Source organism: Triturus cristatus, chromosome 5_1, assembly GCF_964204655.1.
Source record: "Triturus cristatus chromosome 5_1, aTriCri1.1, whole genome shotgun sequence".
In the NCBI taxonomy this organism is placed as follows: domain Eukaryota; kingdom Metazoa; phylum Chordata; class Amphibia; order Caudata; family Salamandridae; genus Triturus; species Triturus cristatus.
In genome coordinates this window covers 670,136,142-670,154,050 of record NC_140587.1, presented here as the reverse complement: position 1 = coordinate 670,154,050, position 17,909 = coordinate 670,136,142, and the positions used below count along the sequence as shown (strand labels likewise).

General features: G+C 45.3%; 1 protein-coding gene across 9 annotated transcripts in view; it reads right to left on the bottom strand.

The window, feature by feature from the left end:
* Positions 1 to 17,909, bottom strand: part of RB1CC1 (RB1 inducible coiled-coil 1) — a 666,167-nt gene that overhangs the window by 601,409 nt on the left and 46,849 nt on the right. For all 9 annotated transcript variants that reach the window (XM_085605628.1, XM_085605635.1, XM_085605627.1 and 6 more), the window contains one exon: positions 11,448 to 11,569. In XM_085605628.1, coding sequence (XP_085461754.1) covers positions 11,448 to 11,518 — 71 coding nt within the window. In that variant the 5' untranslated portion in view covers positions 11,519 to 11,569. The remainder of the gene's footprint in view (positions 1 to 11,447; positions 11,570 to 17,909) is intronic.

Genomic DNA, 17,909 nt, shown 5'->3' with positions numbered 1-17,909 from the left:
CACATGGTATATTTGTGTATCTCCAGCCCTTAGGGGTAAAATAATGTGGTATGTAGAGGGAGTAATTTGTTTGCCAATGACAAAGGGACCCTGCCATTGTGACAACAGTTTGTTCTCGCTAGAGGGCAGTAATAGTAACACCTTATCCCATGGTTGGAACTCCCTCAGGCTTGAGGTTCTCTGAAGACTCCCACGGTCCGTAGCTCAGGTGGGGAAAGGAAACAGAAATATGGCCAGGATTACTATTATGTTCTCCCTGTCCACTAAAATCGTGCCACCATCACCAGATGCCGTCCGGGTAGTGAGGGGAAGGGAAGCGTGAGGGAAAAGAACCGACGTGGTGTGTTACAGAAATAAAAAGAAAACACACGCGTCTCAATCCCCGGTGCCTCTCCACCACCCCCACCAGAATGACCTATGTAAAGGAACTTGCCTTGAGCCATGACCCGTGTCCTGGGCCGTGGCGAAGGAACCCGGGGCGTCCTCTTTCCCTTGCTGGCCGCCGGGCTTGCTCGCGTTGTACAACACAACTCTCTTGCTCTCCTCTCTGCTTGTCGCCACACTGCTCCTCTCCTCTCCGCTTGCCACCACACTGCTCCTCTCCTCTCTGCTTGCTGCCACACTGCTCCTCTCCTCTCCGCTTGCCGCCACACTGCTCCTCTCCTCTCCGCTTGCCGCCACACTGCTCCTCTCCTCTCCGCTTGCCGCCACACTGCTCCTCTCCTCTCCACTTGCCACCTCACTGCTCCTCTCCTCTCCGCTTTCCGCCACACTGCTCTTCTCCGCTTGCCGCCACACTGCTCCTCTCCGCATGCCGCCACACTGCTCCTCTCCACTCCGCTTGCCGCCACACTCCGCTTCGTCCTTCCGCCTTCTTTCTCCTGCTCCGTCAATGACGTTAGGCGCTCTTTCCGGTCGGCTTAGGCTGCACCTAGACCGCTAACCTCTTTCCGTCCACTGCTGCCTGTCGGGGGCTTCCGGTCATTTTCGTTCCCGTCTTTTTCACACTCTTACACTGTTATATGTAGTTTAGGCAATTTGGACTGCGATCCATACAAATGTCAAGGTTGTTTGTTGTTGGTGTGCACCTGTAAACCTATCTTGTATTGCTCAAGTAGCTGTGACAAGAGCCATGTTTTGCATTGAGCAGGCGAGGCACAGCTTTGTGAATCACCATATAGGTATTCATTGGAGGAGGATTCTACTGAACCGATATGCACTTGAGTTCAAACACAACGGAATTAGATTATCAATTATTTGCTGTGGCAAATATCCTTCTCCACTCAGTTAATCTTGATAGAAGAATGCCATGACTGAAAGTATCAAAGGCTGTGAAAAGATCATGAAGAATCAAGGCTGCTTGCTGGCCTTTGTTAAGTGTAATGAGGAGCTCTTCCGAGAGGCTGGACAAACATGATAATGTACCACTAGCAGATGAACATCCTGAGTGGAGATAAAATAGCTGTTTTTGGTCAGTATACTTAGGCAATTGATTTATTACTACACTCTCAAGTATTTTGCTGGGGTAAGGTAGGCTTGCGATTGGGTGATAGTTGGCCATCACTTGTGAATGGCAGCAGGGTTTTTTGTTGCCGTTTTTTTTAGCAGTGGAAAAACTGTTGCATTTTTTAATTGACTCAAAAGAGAGTTCAGAGAAAGCAAAGAGCTAATCAGAGAGATATTATTGGATGATAGGAATTAAAAGACTTGTTTCATGTAGAATGCTATACAAGGGTCCACAGACATTTGATGCTTTGTTCTTGGAGGATTGTTTGGATGTTTCCTCCTCAGTGACTTAATTGAAGGTGGAAAACACAGATTTTATCCAGAGAGGGTGGATTGCTAGATAGGGCAAAACTGGAAGGTTGTTTAGGATTCGGTCTAAAATCTGTGTAACTGTTCGTTAAAAGAAACTCAAGCAAGTTTTCACAAGGTTGTATTGAGGAGCATGGAGTGTTTTTAAAGCTGCTGGGTTATTTTTAGCTGGCCAAATGTTTACCATTTTAGTTTGAAGCCCTGTTGACACTTAACTATACAGGTTAGTATCCATCTACCTGCAGATTGCTCACCTCCTGAATCTTCGCCAGGTGCCTGACTGGATCTGAAAATCTGAAATAGCTCTCATAGGAAGACAGGTGGTGCTGTGGCTCCATCTCAGTTCTGGGATCCCCCCACCTCAGTTAAAATAGGACGTCACAGAATCATATAAGGCACCACCCCAGCACACTGACGTCAGTTTTGCATCTTATGTTTTTTTATAGGGGGAGAGAAGGCAAATGAGATTGGCAGACGTTGCTGTGTACCAATACTATGCAAAGGAACTTAGCAGAAAAAAATGGAACAATGACTCCTCAGAACAGAGATGCTAGTAGGATCAGAGAGTAGCTGGAGGTAGAGTGTCTATCAGAAAGCTTTATACGCATGGTACGTAACCTGTTCTCTGATGGATCTGTCTAACAGCAGATTTATCCTCTTTTCAATCAATACCCAAACAGTGCTTTCGTGGTGGTTAGTCTGAGGAGATGGTAAAACCAAGTCCTGCAAAACAAATCTGGCAAAACCACCATCTGTACGGTCTTCAGGGTCAAGGCAATAATACCTGCTAAAGGTGTGGACAAAAACGTGTCATGAGGCCTTCTTGGACCCACTTTGGTTTTCCATTTTAGTTTTACGGTTTACACATTTTAGCAGACATCGTTTTAGCAATGTTCTTTTTACATATTTTGCTTACAAGATATTATTCTGAGAAGATGATGTACAAGTTGCTTGTTTTTAGAAAGCCTTTTTCACTATGAAATCAGTACACTCAGTTCAAGCCTAGGAAAACAGAATAAGATATCCTAGTGCTTGCTTTGCCCATTCAGAGACAGCTTCTAACATCTAGACATATCACTGCATCAGAGCTGTACCTCTAACACAGTGGCTTTTAATTTATAACGGGTGCACTGCTTATTTACGGCAGAGGAGCACTCCAGTCACGAATGTCCTGGAACAAGGTCGGTGTAAGCAGCTTTGCAGACACTGATCTTCAAAGAAGGATTGCTAATCCCACATCAGGCCGATTCTGTGACCAAGTTATCCAGGTTTGGGGCTCAGGCTAACAACAGAGATCAGGCAGAGCGTACACCCACTATGCTCTCAGAGTTGGGATAGTGATAAGTAGAAATATATAGAAATCCGACAGCCATGGTTTGGACTGTTGATTCTTTTCACCATATTCATCATGCTGTGTTATATCTGCCTAATAATCACAGCTCATTCTTTCTATGCAAGACTATGATTGTTTCAATAAAAGCAATGAAAACTTTATTCGTATCTTTCTTGTGTTTACCATGGGCATGTCAAGTGAGCAATGAATGAGGTAAGATCTGTTTCCACGATTCCCTAAGGGATCAGAGTGTCATGTACGAGGTTGCCAAAATCACCTGCAACCCCAGCAAGCTTAGAAGCTCAGATGAGTCACTGTGAGCTAGCAAGAAATTGGGCTGATAGTCTCTGATGGTGTAGCTGGACTCAATATCTACATTCTAAAGTTCTGCCGTCTTATTATGCAGCCCTACATTTTTTAGTGGGAACTGTATTACACGGTGCCACAAACATTCATAGGTCAGGTACTTATTTAACAGGTCTCATGAGTAGTTCCTGTGTGTGCCCATAGTCCACCATTCACCTTGAAACCAAGACGTCTGTGGTGTTTGGGAAAAATACTCAGCATTATAGGGAGCACCATTTTTTGCCTGTTGGTTTTTCAAGCTCAAACTTTTAAAATGATACCCCCCTATAGTAATTCCCTCTCTGAATCATCCCATTCACTGCAATGGCAAATGTAATTAATATACCTGCAAACTGTAGACCTGCTGTTACAGCACATTTAACAATACATTGGCTACCCAATTGGGGTGGAGATGCTACTTTCATGTTTGAGGCTTACAAAGCTTATAGAACTTAAGTATTTTACTAATGGGTCACTATCCCGGCAATAGAGCTAATACACAAACATTTCTCACATACACTGAAGCTGCCTTACCAGGTCAATAAGGAGCTTATAATGATTTAGAAATGGCATTAACATTTCCCGACCACACAAATTGGTTCCGAGGTGCCATACCACATGTATTACACAACACTCGATTAGGTCCCCTCATAAATGTCTAGGCTACAAAGCCAGAATTAGCCGGCTACACACCATACCCAAATTTAGGACCGCTAAATGCGGGTAGATTACGCACTCTCTATACAGATCTAGTTAAACTATACATATGTTTATCACAGTTTGTTATGCACACAATAACAACTGCCCCAGCGAGGGCTGTTCAAGCTGTCGAGCCACAGTTAGTTGTGCTTGCGATAAGTCCTGTAACTATTAATGCTATTACGTGCAAGATTCCCAACAGACTGGAAGAAATATCGTTCTGTTTGCCAGGGATGTGGAATTCCTATAGCCCGACGCCCAGGACATATTGTTTGGGGTCAAGGACAACAAGTTTTCATGTGCATTTTGTCCTTGGGACAAGCAGGCCAAACCCCCTTCGACTCAAACCCTTTGGCTGCCAGTTTACAGTACCACATTATGGATCAGGGAAGGGCAATGTCTGCAGTTAAGGGGATATTTGTGTGTCACATATAGGCTTTTGGCAAGAGGGGGTGTAATATTATTTAAGAAAGTTTCAAATTGAGGGACAAGCTCAAAGCCAACAAATGATTGGTTAGGCGCACACTGCCTGGGTTTAAAATCATAATGGACATAAACAAAGGTCCGAAATTATCACTTAAAAAATTCCACATTACTTTTTGATGGAAATTGGGTATCCCAATACCCTTTGAGACCTAGCTTACAAAAACCAACTAAAAATATGCTTTAGCCAAGGAATGTTATGTTATTTGCTATACTCATGACTTCCATTAGGCAGTTCCTACAATACACTAATTCAGGGGTGGACCACAGCCTTAGCCAATAAACCATCTTAGTTTAGCTGAGTCAGATATTCTTTTTAGCCCAATAGCGAAGAACAAGGGGTGTACTTACTGGAGCCGAGACAAGGGATCTTATGAAGTTGTTCTTTGTAATAGCCAATTTTTGTGGTTCGTTATAACCCCACAGTTCTGCGCAGTAAATAGCTGCATTTTTTCGCTTTCCTCTAAAGGTTTCCAGGGCTGTTGAAATTGATCGCAAGCTGGTTCTAAAGTGCATGCATGCAATAGCTTTTAATCTATGGTGGATAAGTAGGAAACTCTTATTAATTTGGGGTTCCCATACAAATTTATCAACAGTTTTATCCCCAACTAGTCGAGTTATAAACTTGCTCCATCTTGCTAAGACGGACCTTCATGGCACACTTCGCTGAGGGCTGATTCATAATTATCATGAACTTTGCTTTCAATATATTCAATTCAAGCTCTCCCTGTTCACAGAACTCAACAAATCCAAAATTAAATTTGCAGGCAGATTGCGGTTTTGGAAATTATTAATGCATCGTCTGCAAAAAGTAAAATTGGGGGGGCGTGGCAAAGCCTACACCCACATTAGGGAACCCGGACGGGTTTCCCCGTGAGCACTTTTTCGTCACTATTACTCACGGTTGGCACACTCTCTTCACCCAGCTGAGCAATTGAACATTCAGATGTCCCTATAATCATAGGTCCTGAAGAGACCCTACACTCTAGAAAGGGTTGAAAGGCCGTCAACAGTAATGATGAAAGCAAACCACTGACTCAGTACTTATTATTGTATAAAGTAGCTGTATATTGTGTATAAATTCAGGAATGGTCATTTTCTATATAAGGAATCTTTGAAACCTTGTAAATATTGTCACATACTGCGTCACGTATTTTTTAGGATCATGTATCACTTGGGACACTTGGCACACCTGCCTATTTCTCTATATTAATTAAATACATACATATGTGTTCAATGAGACCATTGGTGTATGTGGTTCTTTCTTTCTGACATCACCTTAACCCTTGTATCGCGATTGCGCATCGTAGCACCTATATATGTATACCATCCATGGTATCGGTCAGGCACGCGGCAGGGGGCGGCGGCCAAAGCCTGGGTGGCTTCCGGGTGCCTGATTCTTCGGAGACACGGTGCGGGGGTGAAGGAGGACCCACGAGAAGTTTGCTGAGTGAGTGGAGAGGGAAACTGGAGGTGTCTCGCCTGATCTTAAAATGGCAGCCGCCTCTCTCCCTTGCAGCTACAACACAGTAGGCTCCCCATGAGTCCCTTGAAAAAGCTGTAGCGGTTCCGAGGGGTCCCAGGTCCAGGCCTACCACAAAGGGTTTAGACCACATCAGAATGAAGAAGAAGAAGAAGAAGAAGAAAGGGACGACCACTCAATGCCTGACCCTAAGATGGCCGCCAGAAGAAGCCTCCCCCACTGTTGAGTCTCAATTAAGCAAGCATTAAGGGCAGGACGCATTGGGAAAGTTTCAGGGGGGCAGTAAGACAACACATAAGGGCTTGCTACGAACCCCACAAAGGAGAGATAAGGCGCGGGGCGAGCGGAGGAGAAGGAGACAACCGCATATATGCCACCTAAGAAAGCCCTGCCCACAGTATCTAATTACTTTAACCTGGCGGGGAATAAGCAGCCAGATGAGCAGAGGGGGTGCCAACTCGGTAATGGCGCTGCCTAAGGAGGACCTGCTGGCTTCCTTGAAAGACTTTAAGGTCAAACTGCGCAATGAGCTAAAGGGAGACCTCCAGGCCTCAATGGAACAACTGAAAATAGACTTGTCGGAAAAAATGGCTACGTTGTAACAAGATGTGCACTCTATAGGGTCAAGATTGCTAGAAACGGAGATCCAAACGCAAGACCTAGGACCGATTGCATTTGTCACCCCGAGTGGGAAGGGTGTGCCCAGACGTGGGTCCCGTGCTCTCCATGCCACTGGAATCAAGCTATCCTGGCTGAAGAGGGGTGATACCCTGAAACCGGTCCTAGGATGCTTGATTCCAGTCCAGGGAGGACCTGGCTTGGCAGTTCGGGCTGGACTGTTCCCATGAGGCACAGGGTCAAGACTGATTTGCATATGGCTGGGTTCAAACTGGAACAGCATGGTGAGCAAACAAACGATGGATTTAGGCCCAGATCTCTGTACTGGGGTGAATGTATGACATTGTTCTGCATTCTGTCCATCATCTGTTGTTTTTGCAACCGTCTGAGGAGGTCACATGCAACATGAGGGGGAAAACAGGAAAGTCGTCTCGTCCAAAAATAACACAGTGGACAGTCGTCTCGAAAAGGCGCCAAATGAAGACTTGAACTAAGAGATAGAAAGGCATTTCTCGGCTCGCTGGGTGGACTACGGAGCGTTGTCCTGCAACACGAGGCCGAGAAAGGCATTCATTTGGTCACTTTGTGGACTCATCTTTTGGGACTTTTAGAGCACAGAGAAATACCGGCTACAAGCCCGGGCGAGTTCTGGACAGAGAGTGTACAACACATTGATCAGGAACTCTCAGTGGCAATGTTGGGTACATTAGAACTGCAGCGGGGTCGGCGGATGTTGGCCATGGCTACAGCCGACATCCATTGCCCTGATCACAGCCAAAGCGGGTAGTGAGTAATCCCCCGTATCAGGTTTCAGTTTTTCGCAGTATGATGTTTTAAAGGGGGTTTTCTTTTTTTTTGTGGGGGGGAGGGTGGTGGAGAAGCGCGATCAGGGATACATGGGATGTCGCCTCCGACAGCGGCGAGGGGCCTTTGAAGGAAGGGAACGGGGCCCAGACACAGGTAGTTCCAGAAGGGTTGGGGTCAGGGGCACGATGGGTGTCACACATTTGGCAGGTTGTGATAACGATTGCTTCATGGAACGTTAAAGGGCTGAACTCTCCACAAAAGGTATGGAAATATTTGCTGAACCACCAATTCGAAGTGGTGACACTTCATGAGACACACCTTAAAAGATCGGATGAAATGAGGCTCAGACATAAGCACTACTCACTGATATGTAGATCCTCTGCCATAACCAAACATAATGGGGTCGTCCTAATGTTTCAGAACTGCACCAAATTTCAGCCGGAAGGGTTAAAAACAGATAAGGAGGGGCGAGTGGTAATGGTAAAAGGGAAACTTAGGGGCAGGGAGATCACTTTTGTTTCGGCCCATGTTCCTAATTCTGTCCAGGCAGCATTTGTGCATACACTATTGGATCCAATAGGGGGATGTGCGGCGGGCCAGATAATCCTACTGGGGGACTTCAATGTCACTTGGCATCCAACGGAAGACAGTAGGCACGTCCACAGGGCGACAAGTGGCTCCTTCCCCGATACACTGAAACGGGCTTTCCTTGATATGGGGTTCTTAAGACACTTGGATGGAAATGCACCCGACCGCTAAGGATTATACATTCTTTTCACACGCTCACCAATCTTACTCCCGGTTGGATTACATTTTCATGTCCCAGGGTTTATGGGGTACACTCCAAGACGCTAAAATCCTCCCCTTATCCCTGCCAGACCATAGTGATTTCAGAATGGTCCAAGCGGGAATTGGATAAGCACTGGCTCCACATGGATCGGGCTATTGTTGGGAGAACCATTTGGGGCGTCCTGTGGAAACCTAAGAAAGATAGGCCCAATAATGCTTACTTAAGTACCCCCACTAGAATCACTCATGATTTGGGATGAGGCGACAAGCAGACAGGGATGGAACTCCAGGGATGGACCTCCTTTCCATCTCCATATACCCCCATACACTTCAATCCAGAATTCACGCCGGCGCTGAGGGAGGGTCAGTTTGACGCTTGGAGACTGGGAGGATGCTTGATGCTCTCTGATTTGTTTAACAATCAGGATATTTTGACTTTTGAAAACTGCCAGAGGGACTTCAATATCCCACCCTCGGAACGCTTCCATTATATGCAGCTGAAACACTGAGCACTACATCCACGGGTGCGGGAAGCAGCAACCCGGGAACTGACTCCAATAGAATCCTTCGTAAAGAAGGTGGGTGCCAAAGAGGGGTTATCTCCCAACTATATGGTCTTCTGGTCTCTACAACACCAACATCAAGCCCGAGGTACATGTCTTCCTGGGAGCAGACACTGGGGAGAGAAATAATGAAGGAGAAATGTAAAAACTTGTGGGTGGACATAGCTAAACACAATCATTCTTTAGAATGAAGAGAATCACACTACAAAACACTATTCGATTGGTACCTATACCCAACGAAACTCAAAAAGATCTTTCCCCATTCCTCGGATCTCTGTTGGAGGGGGTGTGGAATGCTGGGGGACCTCCGCCATATTTGGTGGGATTGCCCGACCATTAAACCCTTATGGGAGGAGATTCTGGCCCAGATGAAAGATATGCTGGCATACCTTCGACCAGATTCCATAGAAGCAGCCCTCTTAGGTTTAAGGAATCCCACCTTGGAACACCAAAATAGGGCAGACAAGGCAAATATGTGGGCTTGTTTTGGGGCGGCGAAAAAGGCCATAGCTATGAACTGGAAGAAGAAGGAGGCACCAGCCCTGGCACAGTGGCATTCCTGGCTTTGGAAAATTATTAAGCTGGAGCGCATGGCTGACATCTTTAGAGCTGATTATAAGAACTTTGAGTATAAATGGGGCCCTTTGGTGACCTACCTTCCGAAAGACCTCCCATTAGTGGTATGCCCTCCCACTCTGAGAGGCCTACATCTCTTTCAGTTCTAGGAGGCCTGCAGGGGTCCCACATCACACCAGGGACCTACAGAAGGAGGGGGTACCATAGGCGACAAAAGGTGTGCTCTCACTTAGGTCACCAAGCTCAGTACGAAGGGAGATCTCAGGGGAAGCGACTTCACCACCACAAGGGAGGTGGGGATGTGGGTGGGAAGGGGTTTGGTTTTGTCTTAAGTTTTTCAATGTTTTATTCTTTTAGAGTTCTATTATTGTGTTGTTGGAACAACAGAGCCCTGTACAAATATGGGTAATCCAGATCTCCTGCATGTGAAGAAGCTGTATACACTGTAGATGGAGGGATTCAGGCGGGACATGTTAAGCGGCCAAGTTCCAGTTTGTATGATGTTTTACAACCAAAAAAACAACTTTTTTCAATAAACAGATGTTTGACAAAAAAAAGTAAAATTGGTACTTTTAGGCATTCCAAGGTGGGGGAATAATTCAGATAATCCAGTAGGTGTGTAGCCTGATCATTGATATATAAAGAGAAAACTGTGGAGAAAATACACATCCCTGGCAAGCACCTCAATTTACCAGAAAACGATCTGCATGATTTAATTTGGGTTAGGTTTCTCATAATTAAGATCAGAAGTAAACACAAGCAACTAAACGCATTTGCAATGACACTCCTAAAGACAACTTAATAGTCTGATAATGGCAAAATGCCAAGGCAAATCTAGGCAAAAGCCTGAAAAAGAGATTGCTTGTGCCTCACCCCTCAAATGACGCAGCAGCCTTCTGTCAGAGTAGCAAAAATTAAATGCACAATTTGTTGCCTTGTCTACAGGTGTGCAGCAGACATCCTCCCCTACTAAATAGACCACTCCACTACTCCTGGCCCTTGGATTTCTTATCGGGGTACAAAAAGAAATGATGAGCAACATATGCTTTAGTGTAAAAGCTCACAGGTATGGACACAATCTCTTGCACTTTCTATACTTCTACTTACCAAAGAGACAGGAGCATTGCAAGGATTAATTACGTGACAAGCAAAATGTATTTCTGCCTACTGCCTTCACTCCCTTGTAGTAAGGGCAATATATTTGCAGCTCCCAGCCGCATTCTTTCGTGTCTCATCTGGTGATGTTGTAAAACCTTATTTTCACCGTAAGAGGCATGCCCAAGAAAGTAAAAGACCTTCTATCGACTAAACTAAGCCACCAGTTTCCTGCCTCTTCATCAGCTCCATGCCTTTCAGAAGAGATAAAACGTGCTCTTAAAGCACTCATTCAGAGCCAAGGCTGCCTTCGAACTGAACTTGCACTATTCTTGCTAACACCATGTGTTCTACAGTCTGACGAGTGTCGCTAGGTTCCAAAAATATGGTGCAGACTATGTAGGTCACCTGTAGTGAGGCAAAATGCTTCTTAAACAAAGAAGATGGAGTGCATGTAAAAACTTCCGATAAATGCCATATGTAACCGTTTCTTCCTGGTATAAATCACTGTGCATCCTGTCGGCCTCAACAGTCATGATTACATCTTCACAGGATTTACAAACCTTCAAGTACATCATGCTATAAAAACAAGTCAGATATTGCAAATGTACCGTTATTACAGGTCAGACAAATGATTAATATTAGCCGGGCTTAGACACAATTAATTACACCACAACATCTAAAACGCATTACTATTGCAATGTTCAGGTGGATAAGAACATAATGCTTCAGGTGTACAGGTAAAGCAATTAACCTCCGAACGTTCCTGCGTTAAACATGCAACAAATTAGTCATTCAAATGTAGTAAATGTAAAAGGACAAATAAAAACGAAGCTCTTACGTCTGTACTGCCAGCTCCGTGTCAAATGTAAGGGTGGTTCCTGTGTTTACCAGAAACACATATAACTTCATGATGACTTCTCCAAGCTCCTTGCTGCGTGCTTTGGTGTGTTCATTTAGAAACTGCAAAAGGATACAGAGCACAATGTTACTGCAAACAGTTCTGATCAAATGTTTTAGGAATAGCCATACTTTAATAAACGTGGGAGCCCATAAATCCACATGCTTGACGGTCTTTCTGCCAGATAAAGTTCTTAATCTAGGGGACTGGAAACGGCATTGCATTATAATGGTTAACATTAACAGCTGCAGTAAGTGAAGGTGAACAACACTTATTGCAGGGGTCAGTGAGGGAGCCAGCGTTTATATAACACAGAAATAGCACCGAATGCAGAGGTACACCATGCGTTGCACAACAGCAAATGTGAGCCGACATGATCAAAAGAAAAGCAGCATGTGGTAATTTGCATAAGAAAGGGAAAAGAAAAAATAGAGATAGAGAAGGGTGCGTGTATGCTGTAATGGCACAAGCAAATACAGATAATTTACAAGTAAATTACATAAAGAATATACACAGATCACAATAGGATTACAGACTGCAGCTAGACATAATAAACAATCAGTGATTGTTGGTTATTTGGCTATTACGAGGAAATTCTGTATTCACAACGAAATTCAGCAGTTTCGGTGGGATGTGCAGCCATAACCTTCACCCCCAATAACATCACTAGTTACATCATTCTTGGCAGTAGTGAATCTGCTATAGAGGCTGTGGAAGACAGTGCAGGGAGAGTCTGACTAAATCCAGGTACTATGCCCAAAGTCTATAGGGCATAGCACACAGACAAGTATAATTATCTATGGGGATAGAGTGTTAAGCGTTGGGAAGAACTATAAATTAGCTGTACACAGCTGAAACACATTCCCAGTGGATCTTGGAAAGTGATCCTGCAACCTAAGAGGGCTGGCAATACTTCCAGGGCTTTGGGCATAAATGTTTAATTGGACAGAAGTTCTCCTTTTTAGGTCTCGCCTGAGCCAGCTTTTTGTAAGAGCTTCTAACTAGGACCACACACTCGTGCCTGTGCTTTTTTTTTTTTGCTCACACGCTATTGGCCTTTGCTTGCCTCTTTCTAAGAAAGGCAGCACGCAATTGACCAAAGGCGGGTGCATGTCCCTCCTTCTCTCTCCCCTGGCCTAGGAAGCTCGGGAGCGAGCAGCAGCGCAGCCTGGTGCCAGCTGCATACCTCACATTCCTTTCGTGGCCACGTGGCCCCCAGGATGCTTGTTTCCGGACCAGGGAAGACATAGCTTGGCAGTTCGGGCTGGACTGTTTCCAAGAGGCACAGGGTCAGACTGATTTGCATATGGCCATATCTGAACTGGGGTGGTGGAGTGAGCTAAAGAATGATGATGGATTAAACCCAGATCAGTTGACTGGGGGTGAGGGTTTGATTTGCTCAAACGCTCCGTCCAGCATCCCCTTTGGCATCGCTTTGTTCGCCCTAAGTTGGCAGGGTATGCCCAGACGTTGGTCCCTTGCTCACTTTGACACTGGATTCAAGATAGCCTGGATGATGAGGGTTATGAACCGGAAACCGGTCCCAGGATGCTTGTTTCCGGTCCAGGGAAGACATGGTTTGGCAGTTCGGGCTGGACTGTACCCATGAGGCACAGGCTCAGACTGATTTGCATATGGCCATGTCTGAACTGGGGTGGTGGAGTGAGCTAAAGAATGATCTTGGATTAAACCCATATCAGTTGACTGGGGGTGAGTGTTTGATTTGCTCAAACGCTCCGTCCATCATCCCCTTTGGTATCGCTTTCTAAGAAAGACAGCACGCAATTGGCCAAAGGCGGGTGCATGTCCCGCCTTCTCTCTCCCCTGGCCTAGGGAGCTCGGGAGAGAGCAGCAGCGCAGCCTGGTGCCAGCTGCATACCTCACATTCCTTTCGCGGCCACGTGGCCGCGCTTGTTCTAATGTGCTTTCACTTTTGTTGTTTTTGGATCAGCTGCGCGTTCAGGGGCCACCTGTTGCCGCTCCTTTCTTCACTGCGCTCAGCTCTAGTTACTATTATGCACAACAGGTCCATAAACATCGAGTGAAATTTGGGTAAATGAGCGTCCTTAACATTAAGTACTGACATTCACTGGAGTGAGATAGCTCTGAAACGTGTTATCATTTTAGCCACCGAGATTCTAACACCAGCATTCTCCCATTAGCACAAGTAGCAACAGGTTGGCGACAGGTTCAATGGACCACCTGTGAGCTAGCCAGTGTACTATATCGTAAGGAGGTATTTGTAAAGTGCAATGTTTGTCAATGCCACGGCCTCTTTCCTCGACGGCCTCTTCATGACGAGGCCTGTCGTGTGCCTGAGTTGATTTCTTTTGGTAAGATTTGTGTACCTGTGTTGCTGTCCCGTGTTCATGTACCTGTTGTGCTGGCGCAGTGTCCATGTCTTAGTGTTTGGATCTCCGTGTCCATTCCCCAGTGTTGCATGTCGGGAATTATTTCGTAAATCTGCACGTGTCTCTCCGCAGCGGTGCCAGTGTTTCTGTCAGCACCTGTCTTCCGTGTGATGTCCCAGTCAGTGCCTTGCCTCTATCTGGGGCTGTCATCATCAGCTGTTTCCCGCTCTCATTTCAAAGCTGAACTTCCTTTTTTATGCTTTTGCAGTGTCCAGGAGCGTATACCTTTAACATTTCTCCAAGTTAGATCGGGAATTTCAGAAAGATGAAAGCCAGAGAGTGACAAACCCTTACCCCGGTCACTGCTTCCTGTCAGTGGAGTGCTGTATGGCCCCACGTGACTGTGCCCGGAGTCTCTGTCTTGCTGTCAAGGTCTCTGTCAGAGTGTCGGACACCTTGCGTCTTTGTCTGTGATTGCCGTCCAGTTACAGTCATCTCATATGTGTGATCATCTCTCTTGAATTTACAGCATCACATGCTTTAGAAAGGAGAGAACGACAGAGACAAATAGCCAATACGAAGCCCTTCCCTCATATAATATGATATTAGGGCTTCTTTTTTAAAGGGGAATGCGAGTCCTTTTCGAAACATCATTTCCAAAATATAAACATCTTGTTCCTTTGACTCCAACCTGTCCAGTTGACTGCCTCTGTGCTTGCTCCTTAGTGTAACTGCCTCTTTTAATCCCCATTCAAATATGTACACAACATCTTGCAAATACCGCAACAGATTGGAGGTTAAAGTGTGGCAAGTTAGTAAAGATCAGGGAAGTGAGTGGTGCACGTCAATTGGCTTTCCTGACCAAGCCTGTTTCAACTTCTACAAGGCTGTTGAGAAGAAAAGATTTAAGGGCTGTTGACTACTTAGGACTGCTGAATCCTTTCTTTCCACTGCCTGTGCCATCATTAAGTAAATGTAAATATATGGCTATTAACCTGGGGTTATATCACTGGTAAGGGCTCTCAGTTTTGCAGATAAGTGAACCAATGACCAAAGAGATAAAGAGGTGTGCCCAGGATCATACAAAAGTAGGGAAGCTGTGATTACATCTAGGAATAGGGCCACTAATCAGTATTTCTGGCAAACAGTTCCAGGTGGCGATAGTACATACTTGAATAGTGACAGCATTTCAAGTACCATCAATAAAGACAAATACGCTGGAAAATGGTGGCAATTACCACCAAAAGTTAATTCAGATCTGGGTTCAGCTTAAATGGCTCCTAAACCGTAACCAGAAGTTGCTACTTATATTGGTTCACCACGTAAAATTTACACCCAGTGGTATAATATTCCACTTTCTTGAAAGTATGTAAGTTAAATCATGTGTTTCTGGCTGAATGTTCAGCTCTGATGATATGTCCTGTCCCCTTAATCTCTCCAAACCAGTGCTTAATTCGAGCCGGTGGTTTCCAGCACTTAATCAACACCAGTGCTTTTCATGAGCACCAATTACGTACACATTAATTTATGGGGAAATGAAGTGATTTGCCCAGAATCACAGGATGTTGAGCCAACACTCAAACATGGTTCCCCAGCTCCAAAGTCAGCACCTCTGGCCATTAACCACATTCTTTCCCCACTTTCAGGGTTAGTGGTTGGTTCTGTTTTATGTGGTGCTAACAGGAGAAATTAGCTGGAGCAAGCTGACTCCTGACGAGAGCCCTGGCACTTATTTTTTTTTTTACAAATTAACCACTGCTCCAAACTCTCTCCAGATTTATTCCCATGCTCACAATCCTGGTGCCATATTTACACTAATCACTCTTTAACAAAGAGCTTCTTAACTGACTTCTGCTCCTGCTAATGTCAGTAAAATATGATCATGTTTTAATAAAAGAAAAATATATTGCATATAGTGAGGAAGTTAGGCTCATGCAGGTATTAGACCTGGTCACAGTTCAATCATACATGCCACTTTCTACATCTAAAGGTATGGAGCCCTATTTGACCTGGATAAATTAACCCGAGATAAGGTTCTACATGACTAGGTTACGCTGCAACAAGATTAACTTTTTGGTGGCTGTCCCATTGCCAGGTACCTGGTTTCAATCATTACCTTACTGTCTGTGTGATGGGAAATTACATCAATCTATGAAGTACTTTATGCTGTTTTGCACACTATATTCTTCTCTCAGGTTATGGTTTCTGTGCCCAATTTTAAGAAGGAGATTTTTTAATAATCACCAGGAGGGTTTGTGTTTACTCCAGCGCTTAGAGTCCAAAACTATATGCTGCTCAGTCTTACATTTTATTAACCAAGTACTGAAACTGAGAAGGAGATATGCACTTATCTGACTGATATATGTGAGCCCAAAAAGCTATCATGAAACTTTGTAATTCATGGGGATTTAAAAATATTTCTTTAAGTACTCTTACTTTTCTTTTAAATGTGGGTGACAGTTGATATTTGCATGATTTTCTTGCGATTTGATGGTTTTAAACTGTGTTTTTATTGTGCTTCTATGGTCTTTGTGGCCGAATAAAGCTTGATGATGATTTTCTCTGCTTCTAAAACATTTGTCACAGGCTTGTAGTAAGGACTTTAAACTTGGACCTCGTGCGTGTGCTTTTTTTTTTGCTCACACGCTATTGGCCTTTGCGTGCGTCTTTCTAAGAAAGACAGCACGTAATTGGCCAAAGGCGGGTGCATGTCCCGCCTTCTCTCTCCCTTGGTCTAGGGAGCTTGGACGCGAGCAGCAGCGCGGCCGGGTGCCAGCTCCATACCTCACATTCCTTATAGTGTGCGCGCTTGTTTGTGTTGTGCGCTGTTCACGGATATTTTACGCATGTGTGATTTCACTGGGCTCGGGGTGTGCAGGCACTAGGAGGGGTGAATGGGGAAGAGCGGGGACGCACGTCACTACGGAGCCCCTGACACAAGGACCCGAGCTTTCCTCTGGCTTTGATTTAATGTTTTCACCACCAGGAAGAAAATGCATCAGGTGTTCTTTTGCTTCTCTCCGGGCCGCATCTCTTTCTCTCTCCAGGGCACTGGTGACTAGGGGTGGGCGGAATTTGCGTAATCGCGTTACGCAAATCTCCGCGAAATGGTAAAAAATCTCCGCGAACACGCAGAAATTCCATGAACACGCGGAATTGCTTGTTCGCGATACTTTTTTCCTGTTCGCGATGGCTGTTTGCGTGCTCGGGGTGAAATATCTCGCGAACACGCCTATTGAGAACGCGAACAAGCAAAAAATTTCGCGAAGTCGCGGAACGCAGCTTTTTGGGCAATTTCGCGTTCTCCACGGAACGCGAAATTACCCAAATTCCGCGAGCGGAACGGAATTTACCGCCCAGGCCTACTGGTGACATGATGGAGGCGGACACCACAGACAGAGAATATCCGCCAGAGCGTCCCACACACTGAGGTCCTGGAGCATTTCACACGTCAACGCTAGGAGATCACAATTCTATATAATACACAGCAACACGGTAATCATGTCACCCCCTTCTTTACCTCAACATGCAAGATCTATGCTTAATTCTGCTCTCCTTAAAGCATACTTGCATATATATATGGCCGCTGGAATCATAAAATTCTGAGGCCGATGCATTTTTTGCATAAATATGGATTTGCTCCTCTATGGGATACACAACGATTGGGTGGTCTTAGGAACTATAAGGGATTTGCTCGGTGGGACGCAATTGGTATATCCACGGTGGGTGACATGTGGCACAAAGGGGAGGTAATTACATTTGAACGCCTTCAAACACAGTACGAACTAGCGCCCTCTGAAAAATTTAGATATATGCAGATAAAACATGCGCTGCTGGCTGCCACACCATCCGGTACTGAGGTTCCAGAGGCCACCCCCCCAGAGGACAGACTGCAAACGGACTGCATGCATAAGCGGGCCACTTTCCTCACCTACCGAAAATTAGTCAACACTTTACCTGACCCACATGTGGCACTCAGGGAAAAGTGGTCCCAGGACGTAGGCGAATTTGAAGATTCCGAATGGCAGGAGGCGTTGGCTTCCCCGCGGGA